Below are 24,165 nucleotides of genomic sequence, written 5' to 3'. Positions count from 1 at the left end.
AGTAGATTTTAGTAGAATCTTAGTAACCAAGGAGGAGACCTTGCTTAGTATCTCACTCAACCAAGTACGGGTGACAAAACCGAGGCCACAGAGGTTGAGTGCTGTACCCAAGGTCAACGTCATGTTGTAGGTAGCCAACCAAGGACTAGAAGCCTGGCCAGGTGACTCCTGGTTCTATTCTGTTTTTATCAAGAGTTATATCCATGGGAATTTACTGTGACCCTGCATTCATCAGCTCTCTTGTGTTGTTGTTTGTTTTCCTGCAGAGCAGTTTGGAGCCCCAGTTGTAGAAGACTTGTCCTGTCACCACCATGAGCTCTGGTAAGTCGTTTTAAACCCTGTCTTTCGCTTCTGGACAAATCTGCACAACTGAGTAGTTTATCCAGGTTTCCCACTTATTCTTAAGGCCCCAACTGCATTTCATTTTTTATTTTTTGAAACCTGGGCAAGTGCCAGAGCTTCATCATAAGTTATCTTTGCTACCATCACCTTCATCATCAATGATTTAATGAGTGCCTACTATGTGCTAAGCAGCAGGCTCTACATTTCATGTGCATCATGTCCTAATTGTTTTTAATATCTCCCTTTCTCTAATTTTAGACAACTTTATTGAGATATACTTGGCTTACAGTGAACTGCAGAGATTTTCAGTGTACAGTTTGATAAATGTTGACCTGGGGGGCATTGTTTAATCTGGGTGATGGCAGCAAAAGTAAACAAATTGATAATTGCCCTGGGGTCCCAGCTAATAGAACACTTCCTGCATTGAAATTGGTGCAAAGAGAAGAAGAGCAGTTTGCTCACATTTTTGGTGTAGGCCTATGGTAGTGGAAATCAAGACCTAAAGAAATGACCGGTTTTGTGTGTTTTTAGTCTAGAGCTGGGGTAGAAAGCACATGGCTGGGAAAGTCAGAGAAGGAACAGGTCCCTGCTCATTGAGCAGCTGTCAGCTTTCCAGCCCAGAATTCAAGACAGAGAAATTTCCATCTGGAGATTAAGGCCCACCTTGGCTCTGAGTGTGCCCAGGGGCCTCCTGAGGCCCACAGGCTGTGGGGGTGTTGGGCAGATGACCAAGTAGCAGCTCATTCAAGAATGGATCTCCTAATTCTGCATTATCTCTGGAGTGTGATCAGAGATCTCTGCAGATTAAAAACAAGCTTTTCCATTTATTTTTTTTTAAAGACTTTTACTTATTTATTAATGAGAGACACACACACACATAAAGAAAGGTGCAGAGACACAGGCAGAGGGAGAAGCAGGCTCCGTGCAAGGATCCCGATGTGGGACTCGATCCCGGGTCTCCAGGATCAGGCCCTGGGCTGAAGGCAGCGCTAAACCACTGAGCCACCCAGGCTGCCCAGCCTTTCCGTTTATTGACATAGTGCCCTTTTAGCTGAATCCTAAATTGTGCCAGACACTGTATGCTTAGGACCAAGGAGGACTCCAGGTGGAACAGTGCAGGGCTTGGTTCAACTGGGCTTCCTTTCAGACCAACTGTGTGGCCTCTGGGCGGTGGGGAACACTTCTCTGCATTCTCCTCTGTGAAACAGACATCATGAAAGCACTGGCTTGTTAGGACTTTGTAAGGATTAAGTGACACAGTCCTTCTGAAGTACTAAGCCCACAGCATGGCCAGTGTTCCATTCTAGGCTATTAGCTCAGATTTCCTCCTTGCAAGGAGGGGGACGTGGCTTGTTCTGATTCCTTGAGCACTTTTGCTGCAGATGAAGAGGCTACATACCTTCTTTTTCCCTTCAAGCCAGCTTGGGTACTGCCAGGAGCTTCTGCTTTGTAACTCATTATTTCTTTTTATTTGCTTGTTTTTTTTTTTTGTTTTGTTTTGTGGTCATTTAAAACAATCCAGGATGCTTTTCTTTTGTTTTTGTTTTTTTTGAGATTTTATTTATTTATTCATGAGAGATACACAGAGGCAGAGACACAGGCAGAGGAAGAAGCAGGCTCCCTGTGGGGACCCCGATGTGGGATTCAATCCCAGGACCCCAGGATCTTGCCCCGAGACAAAGGCAGATGCTCAACCACTGAGCCACCCAGGTGCCCCCTCCAGGACGCCTTTTTTTTTTTTTTTAAAGCTTCTGCTTCGCAGCTTAAAATTTCTAGATCTTTTGTCAGAATTTGCCTAAGCTGGCATTGCCAATCCTGGCATGCTTAAGGGCAGAAGGAAGAAGAAGGGAAAGGCCCGGCAGAAGGGTGAGGGTGTGGACAGGCCTGTGGGACTTCTCCCAGGTTCACTCTCAGGCGTGGTGCTAGGAGGCATTTCATAGAAAGAGTCCAAAAAATCAAGACCCTTTGACCTGATAATCCTATTCTTGGGAATTTCTGTCTTAATTTGGAGTAAACAAACATCACCCACATGAAGGTGGGGAATGAGTCAGTTCATTATGTGTATTTACTTGATGGAATGTTATACCACCATTAAAAGTGATCATTAGAAAGAAAGCAGCTATATAGAAAACATTTGTGTTTTAAACTTTGGTGCAAAGAGAAGCATGAAAATGATGCATTCTTTTTATTTCAAGTTTGGACTGGGCTGCCAGTCAGCAGGGGAAGTGCTTTGCTTGTGTTCTCTCATTCATTCTAGCAAACCCGCAAAGGCCAGCATGGTGTGTGCCCCTCCCACTCTGTAGATGGGGAATCTGAGGCCTGAGAGGTTGAGGATTTGTCTGGGCTAAGCAGCCAGTGTGTGGTGGCGCTGAGGCAAATCCAGGCTGTGGAGATCAACACGCTGTGCCACAGAGGTTTGAATTGGAGGTGCTGGAATTATTTGGCAAATTTTCTTCAAGTTTCTCTGTTTCATGAGAAAGAAGAAAGGAAAGGAAATGCTTGGGGCCAGGTTGTGTAGCAGCTTAGAGCCGACCCCAGTGCTAGCACGAGGGGCCCTGAAGCGAGGCTTAGAGCCCCAGAGAGGAGATAGTGAAGAGGAACTAGGGCAGGTGCAGGGAGAAGAGAGAGTTACGGAAAGAACAGATGGGATGATGGAACCTGTGATATTTCTTTCACTTGGATTTCTGGCCTTCTTGCCAACACTCTCCTTCCATCCACCCCTAAAATGTAGGTGCAAGGGAGATTTTGGCATCTGGGAGAATTAACCTTCATCTGGAGGTGGAAGGGAGCAGCGAGTAACACAGAACCTGTGGGGCCAGTGTTCGGAGGTCCAGGCTGCTGGTGGGGAGGGTCAGTGGCCCTGTTTGTGTCTGGATCCAGGAGCATCCGGGCTGGCCCATCAGTATGAGCTGTGTCAGGGAGGGTGACCTAGTCTCAGCCAAGAGGAGCGCCTGGGATTTGAGGAAATAGTATATAAGCTATTTCATATAGAATATATTTAGCTTGTGTTTATAGAATATATAGGAGCCGTGTTTTTATTTTAAAATTTTTAAAAATGTTTCTTCCTACTGGGGGCAAGATGCCCTGTGGGACGGAGCAGACCAGAATTCAGACCATAACTTAGGGATCTTGGACAAGCCTGGCATCCTCTCTGAACTTCAAATTTCTTATCTGTGAAAGAGGAGTTCCTAACTCCCAGCTCCAGGAGACCGGGTCTAAAGGATAAAAATAAGATGCTAATTATGGAATGTTAGCATGGATCCTCCGATCCAGGCAAATAGATGTTTAAGAAACCATAGCTGTTATGATTATATTTTTGGTTTGGTTGGTTCTTGGTTGTCGGTGGGGGCGGTTACTCTAAGCACACGGGTCACATGGCTCAGGGCAGCAGGTCCTGTCTGCCTACCCACTTGTCTTCCTGGGCCTGCCTGCATGGGTTCTGGGATGTGGAATGAGGTGGGACTTAGATGCTCTCTGAGCCTTTAGCTGAGCAGAACTCAGAAAGGTCTCAACTGACCTAGAGGAGGTGACATTCAAGGTAAGCAAGCCACGAGGAGAATCTCTCCAAGGTAAGGAAAGGGGAGGGAGGTGTTCCTGGCATGGGCCTTGCAGGGAACCAAACCTAAAGGTCTGGAAGTATCTGACAAGCTCAGGGCTTGGGAGGAGATGGGCATGACAGGCAGGGGAGGAGGGAAACATGGCAGGAAAATGCTAGGACCAATGGGTAGAAGAGCCCAGGATCCAGCATGAATCGCCAGGCTTTGTCCCCGGGCGAGCACCTGGCCACTGGGTCTTGTTTGTTTGCTTGCTCTTAATTATCAAGAAGATCCGGGACGCCTGGGTGGCTCAGTGGTTGAGCATCTGCCTTTGGCTCAGGTTGTGATCCTGGGGTCCTGGGATCAAGTCCCACATTGGGTTCCCCATAAGGAGGCTGCTTCTCCCTCTGCCTATGTCTCTGCCTCTCTGTGTCTCTCATGAAAAAATAAATAAAATCTTAAAAAAAAAATCTATCAAGAAGATCAGTTAAGTTAAATATAACCAGGTAAGCCAAGATAAAAGTCCTTCTACTTAATAAAAAATTTGTATTCCAAACAATCATTTGACCATTTTGGGGAACTCAGAATACATTTTTTCTTCATAGAAATAATATACGTGACTGAATTCCCAACAAAAGACCAATATTTTTATTTTCAAAACAGAAGTAAAATACCATCTACTTAAAGTAGAGTTGTTTTTAGAAGATCCTATTGCAGTGTCTTGTTTCACTTTCATCTGTCCTGCACCCTGTGGCTTTTTAACCCAGGGAGGCCATGGTTAGATCAGGATCTAGAAACTGCTGTTTGGATGCAGACTGACAGTGTAGGAGAAACGAAGGGACAGAACGGAGTGGGGGGAGTGGTCAGGAAGCTATGTCATCTCTGGGACAGTGACATAAGAGCCTCAATGGGGGACAATGGACAGTGGGTGGGGGAAGAGAAGCCATGTCCAGAGATGTTCCAGGGGGCAGATAGTATGCCTCTGATGTGGGACAGGGGGTGAGACGGGGGAAAGGGGGATGTGCGTGGGATGAAGGGAGGTGTCAAAGATCCCGAGGTCTCTGTCGTCTAACAGCTCTCACTCTGGATGCCCCAGGATGCAGTTGAGTTGGCCTCTGAATGAGTAGATAAGCCTTTGTCATTCAGGAAGTACCACTTTGGGGGAATTAAGCAGATTTTTAAAAAAAATGTCAGAAATGAAGCCACAGCAAGGAGGCAGGAGAACTTAGGTCACCTATCGCATACCTTCCATCGCCAGACAGCTTTTGCATTCTCTCCTGGTTCAAGCCACAGAACATTCTCAGAATTTTCCTGTGGCACCTAAAGGGGCCCTCCTCAGGCATGAGAAAGCCAGCATGTCCCCAACATGTCCTCCCAGCAGGACTCAATAAATGTCGGGGAGTCATAATTATAAGCCTTATTCTCCTTGTGTGTCTTTCAGAATGTGATGTTGGTGCTTCTAAAGCTGTGGTCAACGGGTTGGCACCAGGCAGCAATGGGCAGGACAAAGGTAAGCTCTTGAAGGGAAGCCTGGCTGGTATTCAAAAGCAGTTCTAGATGGGACAGAGTATGTGGGGCCTGGCCGCTGACCTGGGACGAGCAGTCACTGGTCGCATTGGTCTGTGAACTGGAGACCTGTTTCCGATGCCGACTTTGAGACTGGGCACATGTTCTTGCATCTCACAGGTCCAAGGCCACTCTTTCCCGCTGTGGGGTCACATGTTGAAAACTGTCCCTCGCTCACAGGATATGAATAACAACAGGTCAAGTACACAGATGAGGCCTTTGCCAGGTGCGAGTGGCATTTATCAACCTGGAGTCTCCTTTCCCGGCATTTTACCTTCACTGGCAGTAAATAGTGACACGTTCACAGTCCTGACCCTGAGGCAAGAACCTCTGATTGCTGAAATAACTTATTTCCATGGCATTTGTTTCATGTGCATCCTCAATGTTTAGTTTTTAAAAGTTTTAGGACAAAAAAAAGATTTCACTGGGAAGTGAATGGTGGGTCAGATGACCTTTGAGGTCCTGTTTGCCCTGTGGTTTCTCATCCTCAGTGTCTCAGCATGGCTGCCCAAGTAGCCAGGCTTCAGGGCCCCTATGTCACTTCGGCAATGTGCCATGGGTGGAATGATGAGTCCTGGTTCTGCTCTCACAGACAGACATCTGGGGAGGTCCATTGTCTTTATGGGCATGAGTTCCCTTATCTAGAAAATCAAGGAATTAGATGTTCTGCAGTGCTTATTCCTGCTTCAAATTCTGGGTTTTAGTGATTCCATCCATGCTCATCTCACTAAATTTTATGGTATCAAAGAGAGGGAGTAAAAGTCCTGTCATTGGGCACGCAAGTCAAAATGCACCATCTCTCAAAGAATAACTTCAGAAAGTGACATGTGTGGCCTTTGTAATTTCCATCTGGTTCAGCCAGGTATTCCTCTTGAGACGAGGTAAAGCATAAAGTTGGGAAGAGCAGCCAGGAAGGGAAGGCATAGAACACATGAGGAGCTGGGGAATGGGGGACCCAGTGAGTTTGGGGGTCGGTTCCTCTGTGGCAGGAGGTATCTCCTGCTGCTTCTCTGTGCTTCTTGCCACCTTGCTCCCTCCCCAGCTACCCTTCTCCACTCATGGTGTGGGACCATGTTCTCAGGGCCTGGGACAATTTTACTCTTGGGAGTTTTGAAGGGCCATGTCTATTGAGAGGCCCCAGGGGCATGTTTAAGTATCTAGGGAGCGTGGGGAGGGCTTAGGGCTCTGATGCTTTTAAAACCTGTGAGGCCATTAACCCCATCCCTGTGAATTCATCCATAGAGGACACTTCAGGGCTGTGGGAGAAGGTGGCAAGTGGGGGTGGATTCCACTCTCAACTTGGGAAGACTCAACCCTCCTTTGGAAAGGAGGCAGCAGATGTAACCCTGAAGGTCATCATGGTGGCCTAGGGATGTCACTGAGCCAGGTGCCCAGACAGCGGAGCTCCAGCCTCTTCACCTAGGAGCTGGATGACTCTGAGTAGCTCTGAGCCTCTTGCTTCTTCCTCTGAAAATGGTGACATGAATCTCCCACCAGCCAGTCTCCCAGGTGGTCATAAGGAGCAGGCAATGGAATTGTGCAAGCATGTTTGTATCTCGATACATGCAGCCTTGTCATTGTCTACTTAGTCGTCAATGGCTTTATGCTATGTGACTGCCTTTTGAAGTGGCAGCATGATGGACTGGAAGGTGAACTCTCCATGGCTGACGGGCCTGCCTCCCACCTGTCCCCTTGACAGCTCACTGGCATGATTCTGATGTACTAGTGACAGTCTTGCTTCCCAAACAGCCCTTAGGCCCCAGTTATTGCATAGATGTGGGGCCATGAGACCTCTGAGTTTTGCCGTTGGGATGACCCTGGTGCCATGGCACATGACCTCCCATCTCTATTTGCTGCCATTAGAGAGAGAAAGAGTGAGGGGAGGCTTCCCCACAGGCTATGAGAAGGAGAGTTTGGGATGTGCCCACCATGGAGGCTCCAGGGTCTGGGAAGGTGGGGGGCCCAGGGAGGCCTGCAGATGGAGAAGTAGGGGCACCCTATGAGGAGAGCAGCCGTGACCACGTCCCAGGAAGTTATGCTAGTTCTCTGACAGCCGGGCGTCAGGAATCCTGGGCTGTGTATTTGGGTGCAGCCCTGAGTCTTGAGTATGCACTGGATACCTGGCAACCTCTCGTCCTGGAAAGGCTGGGTTTAGGCAAGACCATCTGCTGCCCAACAGATGGAGGTTCTGATTTGCTCGGGGACAGAGGACCATCGTTGTCAGAACAGACACAGGAAGGACCCCAGAAGTTGTGATGGTGGGGAGGCAGCTGTGATGTCTGAGAGAACCGGGCAGTGCACCAGCTTGTTCCCTTCTGTCCCCCATTCCTCGCGGTCCTCTCCCCCGGCACAGACACCCCAGCATCCTCCCAGGAGCCCCTTGGACCCTGGGTGCTCTCCCCTTCCTCTATGTGCCAGGCCATCTGTGTGTCTGGAAATCTCCTCGTCCAGAGCTTTGGCACATTCCTGGTGTGTGTGACAGGAGACACAGATAAACGCTGACCCTGCGTATGGTGTCGGGGCTGGGGGTTTTGCCATCTCGGCATAGAACTCAGCAGGGAGAAAGCAGGCTATTTTAAATGACCACATCTACTGCTCTTCGTATTGTTCTTTTCGTGTGGGCGACTTCCTCCTATTGTCCCTGCCCAGTTCCTCAACTGCTCGAGTGTTTCCCAAATGTTCTGTCTGGATGCACCATTTATCCTTTTGTGTTTTCAGCAACTGCCGACCCTTTACGTGCACGCTCTGTTTCTGCTGTTAAAATAATTCCCGTGAAGACAGTGAAAAGCTCTTCAGGCCTGGTACTCCCTCCAGGTATCTCTCCTTGGGTTGGTTTCTCCTTTTCCTTTTTTTTTTTTTTTAATTATTAGCAGATCATGCATGGTTTTCCTTTCTTCTAACAAAGACGTGGAGGTTTGATCCTTGCATGTTTAGGAGCTATTCCCTCTCACATCCTTAGCTGGTTTCCTTTCTTCCTGTGCATGTGTGCGTGTGTGTGTGTGTTCTGTGAGCCAGCAAGTCTGGGGAAGAACTGACAGATGCCTTGCCCCTCCTGTCTTTAGGAGAAGGGTCAGTCCAGAGGCTAAACACGGATGCTGCTGTGGGTCTCTGGTATGTCGGGTATGTGATACACAGAGGTGCGTGAGGTACATGGCTCTCCCTGGCAGCTTCCAGCTCCCAATACTTTATTTAAAACTTCAGAGTTAAAAACAAACAAGCAAACAAACAAACTTCAGACTTCCCTGAGAATAAATGTGTCTACACTGGGAACCGCTGAGTTGGGCTGAACTTGAGGCAGCTGCCTCAGATGCCGGTGGCTCACTGGGCCAATTCCCTCCCCAACCCCTGACTTCACCTGCGGTCACTTCCTGGCCCTCCTCTCCAAGGAGGGGGTTCCGTTCCATTGTCAGCTCTGGTGTACAGCTTCCTTCAGTGCGAAACGGCCTAAGTGAGGCCCAGGTAGCGCTTTATTCCCAGTGGTGCTTTCATGAGTTGGGCAACTCTGGCCAAGCATCCAGGAATCTAGGATGGGCTAGATTTGTCATTTGGCTGCTCGTCCTTTTTGAAAAGACCATGTATCAGTTTGCCCAGTACTTTTGTGACCTCAGTCACTTATCCTCTTGATAGGTTTGGACAAGTCACATGGTCACCAAGGGCACTGCCTGCCCTGCCATACATTGTGTTTTTGTGCTTCGCTTTCAGTGGGAAGAGGTGCTGATGGGGCAGATCTGTTCTCTTCTGTAACACCAGTGGTCATTCCGTCTGAATCAGAGAGGCTGCTGGCCTGGAAAAGGAGGAGAGGAGGCTGTGTTTCTCTCTGCCCTGGCACAGGGATGGGGAGGAGTTGACGTCTGAGCCTGCATCCTGCCCGTTGCCCGCCTTAAGCCTTACCCCCAAAATCCCAGCCTTGACAACTTTAGGTCAGAGATCCAGGCTGTGCTGTGAGCAATTTGAAAAAAAAATGAGCTGTGGGATTCAGTTCAGCTGAGCTGTATAGAAGGAAACACAGGCCTTTTAGAACCGTGTGGTTCTACATTAGTTTCTTGACTCCTCATCACTGGTTTTCCTAGAGGAGGAGCATCCGGATCTTCTGAAGCCTATTTTGAAATCCTTCTCAGTGGAAATCTGAAAGATGACCTGAGTTTGCTATAAGCCATTGTGAAGTGTGGGAGAGGTCGGCCCAGGGAAGGCTCAGCTGGGGGCCTAAGGAACGCTGTTCACTGAAGGGTTTGGTATTTCTTGTCATTTTCTTTGGTGTGAATTTTCTTCATTAAGTTTGGAATGTGAGGCTCTCACCCATGATCTTTCTCCACAGGCAGCATATCCTGTCATCATTTTAAGGGTCTTGACTTACTGGTAGAAGCTATTCTTTTCCTTTTTCCACTGGAGAACTGCAGGGAGCAGTGATTTTTTTCTTTTTCTTTTCCATAGAACAACTTGATTCCCAATGTTGCCAACTTGCTCTTTCATAAGAAGGATGGAACGGAAGCTTGAGAAATCTCTCATAAACTCTTCCTTGAATTGTGCCTTACTAATTGGTCAGAAGTCTGCTCACCAACCTAAGTCTCATCTAATAAAAGGAATTAACCTGCTTTCATTTTGAAATGTTTTCAGCTGATAATTATAACTCATACAGAACTCATTGTTGCCTCCATTTTCCCTGAACCTCATGATATGTGGTAAAACCTCTGAAACCAGGATTTATCTCTCTTCCACCCACAAATTAATTCTCATTGACCACCACATTGACCATAAGACTTTGCGTGGCTGTCAGCAGGTTCATCTCATTCCCCGGCTATAATGAGTTGCTAGCTGACTATTGCTTTAATCTTTCAAGAGCCTTGGATTCAGGCTTCTTTTTTGCATCTTTCCTTTTCAGACATGGATCCTACAAAAATCTGCACTGGGAAGGGAGCAGTGACTCTTCGGGCCTCATCTTCCTACAGGGAAATCCCGAGCAGCGGCCCCACGAGCCCTCAGGAGACCCCACAGCATGAAAGCAAACCAGGTGTGTGACCTCTCCCTGGGAGAGGTGTTCACAGTCCCACTGGGAGGGAGCGAGGCTCTCGTGCTTTTGCTCAGAAGGGTGTGAATTCACCAGCTGCCTCCCATTATCCCAGAGGTCTCTAGAACACCAGCGCCTTGTTACATCTATGATGGGTGGTGATCGGTGCCCTGAATTAACAGGTACTCACTTGCTTCAGACAGAGGAATGGCAGTAGCCACCATTTTGTCAGCTTTTGACCAGAGAGAGGGGGAGAAACCTCGTTACAGAACTGGTGGCTCTGCAGACTGCATTCCCAGGGACCAGAGGTGTCTTAAGGACATGGGAGGGGAGTGGTGAGATGGGCTAGAGATTAGGTTTGTCCGAGGCCATCCCTGCTTTTGGGAACAGGGCTGGGGCGGTAGAGGGAGAGAAACCAAGGGAGGTTAAGAAGTGCAGGTGCCTGACTGACCTAGCTCCGGGGGAAGGGGTGGGCAGGGGTGGGGCAGGGCTCAGGCCTGGGGAGGAGACCTGGCAGCTGAAACAGCAGGATCAGAAGAGCAATTCCAAGGCCGCTGCACACCAGGATCTACGGGAGACAAGCCCATCTGTAGCCCACCTCCCATTGTGATCCATTGTTCAGGGTGTCTAGAGAGTGGTGTTGAGACCTGGGACTTTGGAACCCAGTAGATCTATGTTCACATCCTGCTTCTACCACCTATGGCCATGCTGTTGTGGACAGGACATTCCCTGACTCAGCCCTAGTGGTCTCCTCTATAGAACAGGCTTGATAATTGTACCTGCCTCATAGCATTACTTGAGCATGGAGTGTGTACAGATTTTGCACCTGCTAGTGGCACGGAATAAGCATTAGATTTGAGCTACTTTTAGGTTATGATTGTGGTTATTTTGACCTCTCTACAGAGTGTTCCAGAGCTCCCCCACATGTTCTGGGGGTTGAGAAACACTAAGGTGTGACAGGGGCAGCTAGCTTAGGGTGGGGCAGTCCCGCCCCCCTCCCCACTAGTTCTCATACCTGAGCCGCATCAGAATCACCTGGAGTAAAAGGCCAGGGTGCTGGACCCCAGGCCAGGGCTTTAGGATTAGCAGTTACTCCCATTTACAGGTCTGAGGTATAGGGTCTAAGGGTTTGCATTTTTGACAAGTTCCCAGTCATGCTGATGGCCCAAGGATCACATCTGAGAGCTCCTGCTATAGGGGAGGGGGATTTTCTTATCTTTCTTGAAGGAAATGAAGGGAGAAAGGAATGAGGGGTGAAGACTACTCCTTGGGACTGGAGACAAAAGGCAGTGGGGCACACAAACTCTGGTGCAGTGGGGAGCAGTGTGTTGTGATGAGATGGAATTCTGGGGAGGGGGATGGCCAGCACCCAGCATCCTAGAAACTGACTTCCTGTCTCAGCCACCTATAAGTAGCACCAAAGCAGATGCCTAAGGACGAAGTCAGGCTAGGGTTTGCACGTCAGCCCCATTCTGATAATGTGCCCTGTGGAGGGCTTCTTTTTTCCTGGTCTCAGGGAAGGCATAAGTGGCCTCTAGCACTACAGGTTGAAAGTAGCTTCTTGGCCGTATATCCCGCATCCCATGCCTGACTTTTGCCCCACTGCAGTTAGCCACTCTAGCCTTCTAGAAAGTAGGCCAAGGAGTGAAGGCAAAATTTCTTCCTAAGGCTAGCTTAATCCCGCCTCTCCTGGCCTAACTAGGAAGATCCAGCTCTCCCAACGATGTTTGGGGAAGAGAGAATCCTAAGGGATAATTTGAAGGAAAAGACCATGGCTACAGCCCATGGCTCAATAAAATGACCTTATCAAGTGCAGGTCCCTTCCTCTGGTGGTGAAAGGTAGCACCAGTGGAAGGAGAGAGTCCTTGAGCTCCCCCTCCTGGTTGTAGGGTAGCACTAACATAGAACACTGGAGAGTAGCCTTCACCCAGCAGTCTGTGGGCTTGGGCTTACAGTGCCATGCAATGATTTGAGCACTTTGGGAAGCTCCCTAGTCTCTGAATAATTGCCTATCTTACAAATTCTGACAGCTAATTTGGGTGGAAAAAAAAATCTTGTTTTAAAATGAATACACTGAAGAATTAGGGGATAGCTGTCAGTCATGCACACCTCTACAGTGAATCAATTTTCATAGATTATTTTCTTCCTGGTAAGTGGAGATCATTGATTCCAAGTCAACAGACATTCATCTCTGTGCCAGGCACTAAGTAGTCACTGGGAATTGTGGTGAGAAAGAGAGAGAAGGGAGGGAAAAGGAGAGTAATTCTGGGTGCATTAGATGAGGACAGAAGTCCGGTTGCTTGCAATGGAAGAGTCAGGTGTGGGCTACTAGCCTACTACTGAGCTTTCTAACTGTGGGGAAGCCACACCTTTGAAGCCCATGTAAAGCATGACGGATCTAGGAAAGATGGTTTCCAAGGCTTTCTAGTTCCAAAATGCTCTGTGACCTTGGAAGTGTGCAAATTAACCTGACACAAATGGAATCCCATTCACTGAGGACAAATTCGAGATTACATCCCAGGGCATTTTGGGTGGAAGGAGCAAGCTGGATTTGAGCAGAGAGGAGTTCCAAAGAGGCTGGAATGAGTCAACACTGGAGTGAGGTTGAAAAGGGATGTCACTCTAGAGATGGGACCTTCCAGCCGGAGATCTTGTCTTCCTACCATACTGCTCATTGACCAGCAGTCTGCTGGCACTTGACTGGCTGTGTCTGCGTGGCTCCCCAGTTCCCCTCTCATCCCTCTCTGCTCCTTGCACCTGGGCCTCTGGATGACAACTTGCTTTCCCCCACCAGTCTCCAGTACTGTCATAGAGCCTGGGAGTCCATGGACCTTGATAGGCCTTATGAAAACAGGTTCCTACAGTATTTGTAGGCAGCCATGTCCAGCCTGGACCAGGAGCCCAAATATAAGGCAGCAGGTGTCTCTTGCCAATGAACGATTGGGCATGCTTCCTACTCCCAGTGCCTTCCCAAATAGCTAATGTCACAGAGTGTCCAGCTCCCTTCCTTATCCCCAGGGCCAACCTCTGTCCCCTAGCTGCTCTGTCTGCCTCCTCTCTGCCTTGCTCCCTGGCTTCACCACCACCTTCTTTCTCTGCAGGTCCACAAGTGGCTGATCAGTTGCCCAGACTGGAAGTTCCAGTCTTGTACTACTGCCCAGCACCTGTGTCCTGGTTTCTTCCCTTACATGACCCCTTGACACCCACATTTCAGAAGTGTCTCCTATTCCCACTCCTTGCTCCAACTTCCTCATCCTATGAGACGTGGTCTAGTTCTGCAGGGACACAGCCCCCCTGTCATGGCTCAGCTCTGCCTCTTCTGTCTTTGTGATGTGGGCAACTCATTCAGCCTTGGCAAGCTTCAGTTTCCTCATCTATAAAATGGGAATGACCTTGGGATTCAGTGAGCTCTTTCATACCAAGATTTAGCGCTGAGCCCAGGCACACAGCAGGTGTTCTTTGATGGCAACCTTTCTAGTTATGCACAGCCGGAGGCCCTGAAAGCCTTCCAGTAATTTCAGTTAGAGGCCACAAGGGCAGTGGAAATGAGAAACTGGGGCCAGGGTGAAAGTACATTTGGACGAGTGAAGTGAAGTGGCAGTGCTCGGTGCAGTGTGTTTGAGGAGCACTGAAGGGCAGGACTCCCTGCTGAGAAGGCGTTGTTTCCCCTGGTTGACCAGGAGAATGGTATAGTGTTCCTGGAGACTATGGCTTTCTGGAGGGAGAGAAAGGAATCTTGAATTCCATTGTTGGACATATTGAGTTTTGAGGCAAGGGCAGGACTTCTAGGAGGAAGTTATTTGTTGTTGTTTTAAAGATTTTATTTATCTATTCATGAGATGCAGAGACAGAGGGAAAGGGAGAAACAGGCTCCCCTGTAGGGAGCCTGATGTGGAACTGGATCCCAGGATCCCGGGATCATGACCTGATCAACCACTGAGCCACCCAGGTGCCCCTAGGAGGAAGTTTCTAATAGGCATTTGGAAATTTGGAGTTCAGAATGTGGATTTAAGAATCATATGCATCCAGACGAACACTGGGAGGATGGAGGTGCTCTCTGAGGCGGAGCGAGATGGAGCCCTTGGAGTTGCCCAGTTTAAACCTACCCTCCAGACTCCTGCCTACAAGTGGTACCTTGACTCTGGATCCCCAACCATGGCTTCCTGGCCAGCCTTCTAATCTCTCAGTGTGGACCTTGATTGTTGGATCAGAAGCATCTAGAAAGAGCTTGAGTAATCTTAGTGCTGACTCCCTTCCTCTGGGAGAGGTGTTACCTTATCCCTGCTTCCTGATATCATTTGCCTACCAGGTCTAGGTAGAAGAGACAGGGAGCCTAATGAACTGGTTGGTGTGATACTAAGCTTCCTTTCTGGTCTAGCCTGAAGGTTATCAGTCCCTGTGTTCTGACCCACAAGCCAAAATTCAGTTCATCCCTTACATTTGGTTAATCATGTGTCAGTTTGCTCCAGTCCTTCTTGGTTCTTGACTACCATATTAGCTTTGGAACTAAACCCATTTCCCTTGGTTTGACTTACAGGTTTGTGCTCTAGAAATGGTAGTAGCAAAAAGATACTATGAGAAAATTGACATGGAAGCAGTTAAAGATACTCTCTGCCCCCTAATAACTCAGAGTCCTCTTTATGAATGTGCCTGTACAAGAATTTGGGCTGAACAAAGAAGTTGGAAGGAAAAGTCTCCACAAGAGAACATCCTTACTTCTTTTTTTTTTTTTTAAAGATTTATGTATTTATGAGGGAAGGAGGGACAGAGGGAAGAGAGACAGAGAATCTCAAGCAGACTCTCCACTGAGCGCAGAGCCCCATATGGGGCCTGTTCTCACAACCCTGAGATCATGACCTGAGCCAAAATCAAGAGTTGGATACCTAACCACCTGAGCCACTCAGGCGCCCTGAGAACACTCTCACCTCTGACACCAAATGCTAGTTGAAGGGATTCCTAAAACTACCCTCAGGTTTTATAATTTGCTAGGACTCAACTCATTGAAAGTTATTATACTCGTAGTTATGGTTTATTCCAGGGAGAAGATACAGATTAATATCTGCCAAGAGAAGAAGCCCAATGTGGAGTCTAGGGAAGAACCAACCATGAGGCCTTTCATTGACCTCTCCTAGGGAGTCAGGATGTATTACTTCCCAGCATTGAGATGTGACAGTGTATTTAGACTGTTGTCAACCAGGAAATTCTCCTGAGCTGTTGTGTCCAGAGTTTTTATCCACTGTTCATGTGGCTGATCTCACTCTCCAGTCTATTTAGGAGATTGAGCTCTTGATGGCTCAAAGCTTCCATGCTAAATCATGTTACTGATCTGGCACACAGACCTCTCCCCCATTGGGATGACATTCCAAGGGTTTAGAGATTAATTCCCAGAAGCCAGAAGGCAAAGGCCAGACCTCTTTATGGGTAAGGTTAAATTCTTTACCACACAACTAGAATAAAAAAATAAACACAAATGAGATTTGAAACACCATTAGGCCCACTTTTAATACCTCATCTAATTCTTAGATACTCCACTAAAACACATCAGATCTGACTCAGTAAAAATTGTCCTAAGATCCCAAGAAGAACTGATCAGCAAAACAACTTTAAAGCAGACCAAAAGGAAATTAGCACAGAATGAGAGAAAAGAAAATATCAGGAGGCTGTGGCCCCAGCCGTATAAAAAAAGAGATAGAGGGAAAGATAAGATAAAACAAATTATACTTGTCCTGGAAAGGCTCAGTCTCTTAAAGGGCTGCGAAACCTATCTAGAATCCAACTTTCCTAGGTTCTCCTCCCCCTTTAGGAGCTTTGAGGTAACACTTATAGAAAGAAGCATTTTGACAGTCTTTTCTTTTTTTTTTTTTTTTTTTTTATTTAAAAAAAAATTTTTTTTTTTAATTTATTTATGATAGTCACAGAGAGAGAAAGAGACATAGGCAGAGGGAGAAGCAGGCTCCATGCACCGGGAGCCCGATGTGGGACTCGATCCCGGGTCTCCAGGATCGCGCCCTGGGCAAAAGGCAGGCGCCAAACCGCTGTGCCACCCAGGGATCCCTTGACAGTCTTTTCAACCAAAAGTTAATAATTGATGATTATGTATGTAAAATCTCACCTGCCACACTCAGGTACAAATGGCTGTGGGCTGCTGCCAACCTTGAAGTTACAGAAGACTAGGTAGCAGAGGATGATATATGTTGGAAATTTACTTTCCTTCAATAAGGAAGAGAGGAATGCCTAGAGAGGTCCTGGGAACTGCCTTTTCTGGGGCAGGATGAGGGGAATGGTTTTAATGACTTGGAATGAGAAGAAAAAGAGGGTTGATCCCTAAGGATATTATGTTCTCAAAGCTATCTATCACACAGCAGATGTCGGCAGCTCTTACTTATTTTTGTGTTTGGGGAAACTTTTTCCATATTCTTTGGAGTCCAATTTTACTAAGCACATACTTCATGCCAGATATTCTCATTTAGTCCTCATGACTCAAAATAGGTAGATAACCCCTCGTTTCACAGGCAAGGCTGTCATTTGCTGCAGGATGTGCAGTTAGCAAGGTCTCAAACAAGGCAGTATGATGCCAAAGTGGTAGTCCCTTTATGACTAGTGCTTTGGAGAGACAGACTCCGCTCAACTGTCCATGACACATCTGTTAGTCAGTGCCACCTGAGATAGAAGCAACCCAACCAAGAACCAGAGAGCATGGAAAATAATGTGTCCCCATATCCACGTTGAAAGCTCACATCTTTCACTGGATGGCCTCTCAGAACCTCTTGAGATTCAGGATGTGTGTGTAGATATAATACATTTGACAAAGGTGGATAAGAAATAACTTAGGAAGACAAAGCAGAAGTTGATGGATGTAGGGGGGTGGGGTGGGGAGTCATTGTCACATTGTGTCACCTAGTGGTTGATGGCCTGCCAAGTGTAAGGAGACCTCTGAGCCAGGGATCTGGTCATTTTTAGGGTCCTTCACATGCCTGATCTCTAGATCTTCAGCAACCATGTGAGGTGTCCATAGAGTAAAGATCATATTTTATAGGTAAGAAAAAGGAAGTTCGGAGTGATTAGCAGCCTGCCATCAGCCACAGAAGCCAGTACATTGTAGTAATATGTGTAAAACTCAAGTCCTATAAATTCTCCAGCTATGTGATTGGAAAGAGAAGACAAATACCTAAGGATTATGTATAAGGGGATGGCAGAAATGTAACCAGCAACCCGCTAAAGGAGTATACAACTGAAACATGCTGTAAAAACTCTGCTTTAGAGGAGAAAAGAAAGCAAAAATGGATATGGGATAGTTAAAAGCTAATAGAAAACAGGTTCCAGAAAAAAGGATGTTTTTTGAGTATCCTTTTATCATGGGTTTCAAAGTGTGAACTGTGGACCAGAAACCTTACCATCACCTGGGAATCGTGTTAGACTTGTCAAATCTCAGGCTTTACCTCCTCCCGTCAACGGAGTTAGAAAGGCTGGGGGTGGGGCCCAACAGTCTGTTCTAACAAGCACTCCAGTGATTCTAATTCAGCCAAACTACTGTACTTGGATGCAAATCATTTGAAACCTTTACCTCTGTGCCTTGCCTTCTGTTTTAGCACCTTCTGGCTCCTACCACCTCCCCGGAACATCCGCGGCTGATGGTGGGGTTGGTGGCTGATGGTAGTAGGCAGAGTGCTGCACTGGATTCTGGAAACCTAGGCTACTTTGTGTTTCCTGGCTGTGTGATTTGTGGCAAGTCACATGGCCTCTGTTTCCTCATTGTTGAAGTCGAGTGATCACCCACCTCGCAGACTTGTTGTATACACTAAATTAAATACTAAATGGGTACAAAAGTGACTAACAGTGTCTGGCACTTAGATTGGTGGTCAGTGATATTGGTAAACTCAACTGGACACCTGGAAAGCCCACCCCCTGGTCCTTGCAGGCCCCACATTGAGATGGGGCTGGGGCTATGAGAGCTGCTGTGTTAATCCCTCTTCGTCTCTATCCAGTAAGATCAGAGTAGGTAAGGCACAAAGAAGGAAGTTAAGGGATTGGCTAGTTCAGGAGTTGGCAAACTGGACTGAAGGCCACATCTGGCTCATGCCTATTTTTGTACAGCTCATGAACTAAGAATATTTTTAGGAAGAAATGGTTAAAAGGAAAATCACAAGAGGAATGGTATTATATGCATATGAAAATTATATGAAATTCAAATTTCAGAGTCCATAAATAAAAGTTCTTTGGAACACAGCCATACTCATTCATTTACATATTATATGTGGCTTCTTTTGTGCTAGGACAGCAGGGTTGAATAGTTGTTGGGACTGAGACTGTATGGCCCACAGTGCCCAAAATACTTATTGTCTGGACCTTTATAGAAAAAGTATGCTGACCTCTGGGCTAGGTGAAAGAGCATAGAGACGAGGTGATGCGGAAGATGATAAATAGCAAACATTTACTGAGCTCTGGCAGGCACTGTGCTAAGCATTTCTCATGCATTATGTCATTTAATCCTTATAGCAACACTTAGGAACATCATTATCCCCACTTTTCAGATGGGAAAACAGGCTTAGAACTTGTATGGGTCACAGAGCCCATTGGTGGTAGATCCAGGATTTGAGCTGAGGTCAAGCTGGTAACCGCTGTGCCCTGCTGGCTCTTGGTGCTAGGTGGGTCATGTTAGGAGAAGTTCTGGGCCTCTGAGATGGGCATGGCTGGGAAGGCAGGACGGTAGCCAGCTAAAGGGAGACAAGGGTGCCTTGTAGCATGATGAAAACTCAGGGTGATTAGATTTTGAATTGTTTATGTGGGTCATTTAATGGAAAGAAGAAAAGCAGGCAGGGAGAGAAAAGAAAAAAAGTCCTTATCACAGCAGATACCTCTGGGCTTAAATCATGCTCTCCCCCTAGCCCAGTGCCAGTCGCCACAGAAAAAGTGCTTATCAACTTCTCCTCTCCCGTGTCTGTTCATTAGCCCAGCCTGCTAATGAGGAGAGGTCATTCCAAAGCCCACATCAGGGTTGGAAAAGGGGAATGGGAGTTACTAGGAACCAGGAGGGGAGAGTTCTGTTGCCTTTTTGTCTGTAAAATAAGAATGTCAAGGAACAATTGTTTCTTCATTACTGTGAATGTGAGCCTTGTGTTTTCAAAGGTCAGCGCCTGTGAGCACATCATGGTTTAGAGTGGGTTCCTATGGTAATTAGGCCATCGTGACTGAGGGCATTTTGTGTCCGGTGACGGGTGCTGGATTTTCCTCTTTCTCTGTGGTACATGCTCGTTTGCTGCAAGTGTAACCATTTTTATTTGCCCCCCATTTCTTCTTGTTTTCATCCTTCTGCACCACACGTAGTTCTGGACTCAGAGACTCCCTCAACAGGTAGGGCTTCTCTTGCATTCTTTCTGCCTCTGCCTACCACCTGGGACTTAGATTAGAGGGGAACCAGGGAGTGTACCCTCTGAGTGAGGGGTTTCTCTCTTTCTTTTCCCCCCATCTCTCAGATGAGTGGAGGCTTTCTTCCAATGCCGATGCCAATGGAAACGCCCAGCCCTCCTCACTTGCTGCCAAAGGCTACAGAAGTGTGCATCCCAACCTTCCTTCCGACAAGTCCCAGGTAGGCATGTGCCCACGGGTGGGGTGGGGAATCTGTGAGTGGCACCTGTTCTTGAATCTACACTTGTGACTTCCTGCTTGCCCAGCTGAATAACAGACTAGATTCTGAGTCATGCTTTTGGACAGCTCTGGAAAAGCTCTCGAAGACCAGAGTGAGTGAAAAGTTGGGGGTCGAGAGTAGCAGAGGCATGGGATGAGGAGGGTCTATACCAGGGGATAGGAAATGTAAGCCCAGTGTTTTCTAGGGTTGAAACACATGTGGAAATGCTCTGAAAGAGTCCATTTAGCCCTGAGGAAGGGGGAAAAGGTCTGAGCCTACGTGTTAAAAATTCTGGATTATGATAGTCAAAAGAAGAATACATTCTTGTGTTTATTCTGTTAATTTGCTGTAAGGGTTCCAGCAACTCTAGCCATACAGATCATGATCAGGTAACTGTGGGCAGCCCTGAATCCAGCAGCCCAGAGCAGGCAGACGGAAGTCCGGCCGGCAGTGCAATACAGCCTCCACCACCCCGTGCTAGCCTGAGGAAGAAAACCCCTAAGCTTGTACAGCTTGCAGTAGGGATAATTTTGCTTCAGTCTATCCCCTAAGTTGTTTTCCTGATCTTTCTTCCTTTTCCTCCCTGTTGCTACTCTGCCATTTTGATGAACATAGTCCCTGTTTTAATTCAGGTGATACGTGAAGAGTGTTTTTTTACATAGGAGTCACATCTGTGGAACAGCAGTACTTTCTTTAAAAGCAAACTGTGCTGCTCAAAAAAGTGTGGGGAGACTATGTTCCTTGTGTGGCCCACTTCCCTGGGCCCGTCTTCTGTGAAGGTGCTCCCAGAACTCACAAAGAGTGTATGGATTCCGAAGGCCACTCTGGTTCCCACCCCACTTCTCCAGTGATCCTCTGGCTCCTGCTCCCGAGGGCAAAATTGCACAGAGTCAAAGATGATGTCTTCCTTCCTCTCCGCAGACCCTGTCTTTCCAGGCATACAGGTGTCTCTGAGCCGCTCCATTAAGCTTTCCCACCACTGCCATGCTCGTCTCCCCTAGGCACAGCCATGTGCGTGTGAGGCCAGAGCTGCAGGTGTGCTTGGCCTCCTGAAGCCCTCATTGGATGCAGTTGTCTAGTAAATGACTTGCCATAGTTGTTCCATTTCCAAGACCTTTCCTGGTGTGTAAGTGTGCTGCCAGGCTCCTATCTCTGCAGTCTCAGGAATGGGTACAGTTGGCTCTATATGAGTTAGGAAGTGGTGCTAATTAATTCAAGGCAAATTTGGAAGCCCATCCTCCTCCCCTATCAGTGACTTAGCCCAAAGGCTAATTCACTCATTCCTTTTGGCTTCTTAGAGAGCTCTTCTAAAAGAGAATTTTAAAAGCCTATTAAGTAAATAAAAATTCCTCTTAAATACATTTATTACTGCAGCTTTATTGAGCATTTGTGTGTTCAGACCATGATGTGAAATATTGCCGTCAAGGAGTTTATAAGGGTGAGCCTTATCATGAGGGTGAACATCCTGTAATATTGCCTACAAATCGTGTATTTTATCTTCTTTTTTTTAAGATTTATTTATTTTAGAGAGAATAAGAGGGGGAGGGTCAAAGGAGAGGGGGAGAGAGAGAATCCCAAGTAGACTCCTCACTGAGCCGGGAGCCCCATACAGGGCCGTGTCTCATGACCCTAAGATCACAACCTGAGCTAAAATCAAGAATCAAATGCTTAACCGACTATGCCACCCAAACCCCTACAAATAGCATATTTTCTTGTCTGTCACTATCCAGGATTTTTTTTTTTTACTGGGGTGTCTTAAAGGGAACCTGGCAAATTGCTGATACAGAGGTTTTATTCTGTATATTCAGTATAAAATTGACCACCATAAATAAATAAATAAACAAACAAACCACCCACCCACCCACCCAACTTACAAGAACTTTAGATCATACATTATTTCTTGGATTTGTTTTCTGAAAGCAAAAATGGCTTCTTGTCCATATAGCCATCGCCAAAGCTGTTAAGTATACACTGGCTCAGACAAAACCAGTTGGGTTAGGCTAGTGACTGCCCTGGCTCAGTTTCAGATGAAGACAGCTCTTAGAGCTGGCCTGGCATCTCCTTATAAGGAATGAGTTGGGGTCCAGGACACCCAGGGGCCAGAGGGGAATCCTGTCTCCTGGAGCTAGCTCCCTTTTGCTATCTTTCCTCCTGCTCGTATGGAACTGCTGCCCTGCTCTCCTCATCTCCAAGAACAGGGAACCAGGGCTTCCCTCTCTCTGACAGCATCATGGTGATCTCCAGTGGAGGCAGAGATTGGTAGTTTCTGGAACTATATAAACGAGGAACATATCCAGTTCTTCAAGCAGCCCCATTTCTTCCCCTCCCCCACCTTCTACAAAGATAAATGGAATTTCATCAGTTGCCAGCTGATGGCAGGAATGGAAACAGTGTATGTAGTTCCTGCAACGTTTACAATAAATCAGAAAGTTCCTTCCCTGTAAGATGACAGTGTCTGTCCCCCTCCTTCTTTAAGACAGGAAGGCCTTTGGCTCTGAGTACATTGTCAACACTCTGGGGAAGCATTCTCTCTACAGGGCCAAAGCCCTGGGAGGGCTTGTGCCTGATGTAATGCAACCCTGGCACCTTATATGGCCGTAACCAAATTAAGTTAAAAACTCATTGAAACCGATTCCTATCTTTGGACAAGAAGGAATCACATGTGGGACACTGGAGCTCAAAATAGAGTAAATCTGAGCCAAAGTCAAAGTTATCTTTTGCTTACCTCCCTGACAACCATCACTCAACTTAGCCTATAGTCCCTTTGTTGCATGCTAGTTTGAGTGTTTATTATTTATAGAGAGTATTGTTCAGTCTGAAACTGCCGCAATCTCCAGTGCATTTCACCGAAACTAAGTCAGTCCCAACTGGAGGGTTTTAGCCCTACTAACTACTGATATGGGGCCACTTGTTTTTGTATTTTTGGCTGGTACGCATGGCCTCATTCCACTGGCACCATCATGGGCACCCTGTGGAAGGGATAGGCATCGAGTTAACCTAGCCTATCCAGCTCATTTCTTCTTGATCCAGGTTATTTGTAGCTAGAGAACAGAATTTGTTATGGGATAGGTTGCTCCCTGGTTCTGGGGTTGATATTCTAATCCAGACTCAAAAAGCTTGATTTCTTGCCTATTTACCCTTCGCCTTTCTACCTGCACTCCACAAAAAATAAAAAACAAACTTCAGATAGACCCCTACCCCTGTACTCTCCCAGTTTGGGGATATAACCCATATACCAGGTAGTGACCAAACTCTTAATAAACCTCATCTATGCAATTTAGAGGACATTCTGGTTTTCCTCTGGTACCTGGCTCAGTTTCAGATGAAGATAGCTCTTAGAGCCCCACAGGCCTGGCATCTTCTTATAAGAAATGAGTTGGGGTCCAGGAGACCCAGGGGCTAGAGGGGAATCCTGTCTCCTGGTGCTCCCTTTTGCTGTCTTTAAAGATAGGATAGGTACCTTTAAAAATAGGAACCAGTGAGGAAAAATCTAGGTGTCTTAGCTTGGGCTGCTATGACAAAATACCATAAATAGGTGTCTTAAACAACAGACATTTCTTTTTTTTCTTAAGATTTTATTTATTTGATGGAGCACACAAGCAGGGAAAACAGCAGGGAGAGGGAGAAGCAGATTCCCCAATGAGCAGAGACCCCGATGTGGGGCTTGATCCCAAGACCCCAGGATCACAACCTGAGCAAAGGCAGATGCTTAACCAACTGAGCCACCCTGGCACTCTCAGACATTTATTCTCACAGTTCTGGGGTCTGGGAAGTCCAAAGTCAAGGTGCCAATTGATATGGTTCCTAGTTAGGGCTCTCTTCCTGGCATATACTTTTTCACTGTGTCCTCACCTGATGGAAAGAATGAGCTCTCTTCTTCTTACAAGGACATTAATCCCATAATGGGACTTCACCTTCATAACCCCATCTCACCCTAATTATCCATCTCACCCTAATTATCTCCTATAGGCTCCATCTCAAAATACCATTACTTGGGGCTAGGGGTTCAATATATGAACTTTTGCGGGGACATGCACATTTAATCCATAACACTAGGAAATAAGCTGTTCTCATTATGGTCCAATTTCCAG

The 24,165-nt window shown here is 47.0% G+C and overlaps 1 protein-coding gene across 50 annotated transcripts in view; it reads left to right on the top strand.

Moving 5' to 3' along the window:
* SORBS1 (sorbin and SH3 domain containing 1) overlaps positions 1 to 24,165 on the top strand; it is a 229,066-nt gene that overhangs the window by 108,792 nt on the left and 96,109 nt on the right. For 32 of the 50 annotated variants that reach the window (XM_038578257.1, XM_038578255.1, XM_038578252.1 and 29 more), the window contains 6 exons: positions 267 to 321; positions 5,320 to 5,388; positions 8,163 to 8,258; positions 10,324 to 10,452; positions 19,774 to 19,800; positions 19,923 to 20,035. In XM_038578257.1, the coding sequence (XP_038434185.1) occupies positions 312 to 321; positions 5,320 to 5,388; positions 8,163 to 8,258; positions 10,324 to 10,452; positions 19,774 to 19,800; positions 19,923 to 20,035 (444 nt within the window). In that variant the 5' untranslated portion in view covers positions 267 to 311. The remainder of the gene's footprint in view (positions 1 to 266; positions 322 to 5,319; positions 5,389 to 8,162; positions 8,259 to 10,323; positions 10,453 to 19,773; positions 19,801 to 19,922; positions 20,036 to 24,165) is intronic. The other 18 variants (XM_038578287.1, XM_038578253.1, XM_038578272.1 and 15 more) reach the window with 3 other exon arrangements.

This window comes from Canis lupus, chromosome 28, assembly GCF_011100685.1.
Source record: "Canis lupus familiaris isolate Mischka breed German Shepherd chromosome 28, alternate assembly UU_Cfam_GSD_1.0, whole genome shotgun sequence".
Lineage (NCBI taxonomy): Eukaryota > Metazoa > Chordata > Mammalia > Carnivora > Canidae > Canis > Canis lupus.
Note: the sequence above shows the minus strand (reverse complement) of the source record. Positions and strands in the feature narration are given on the sequence as shown.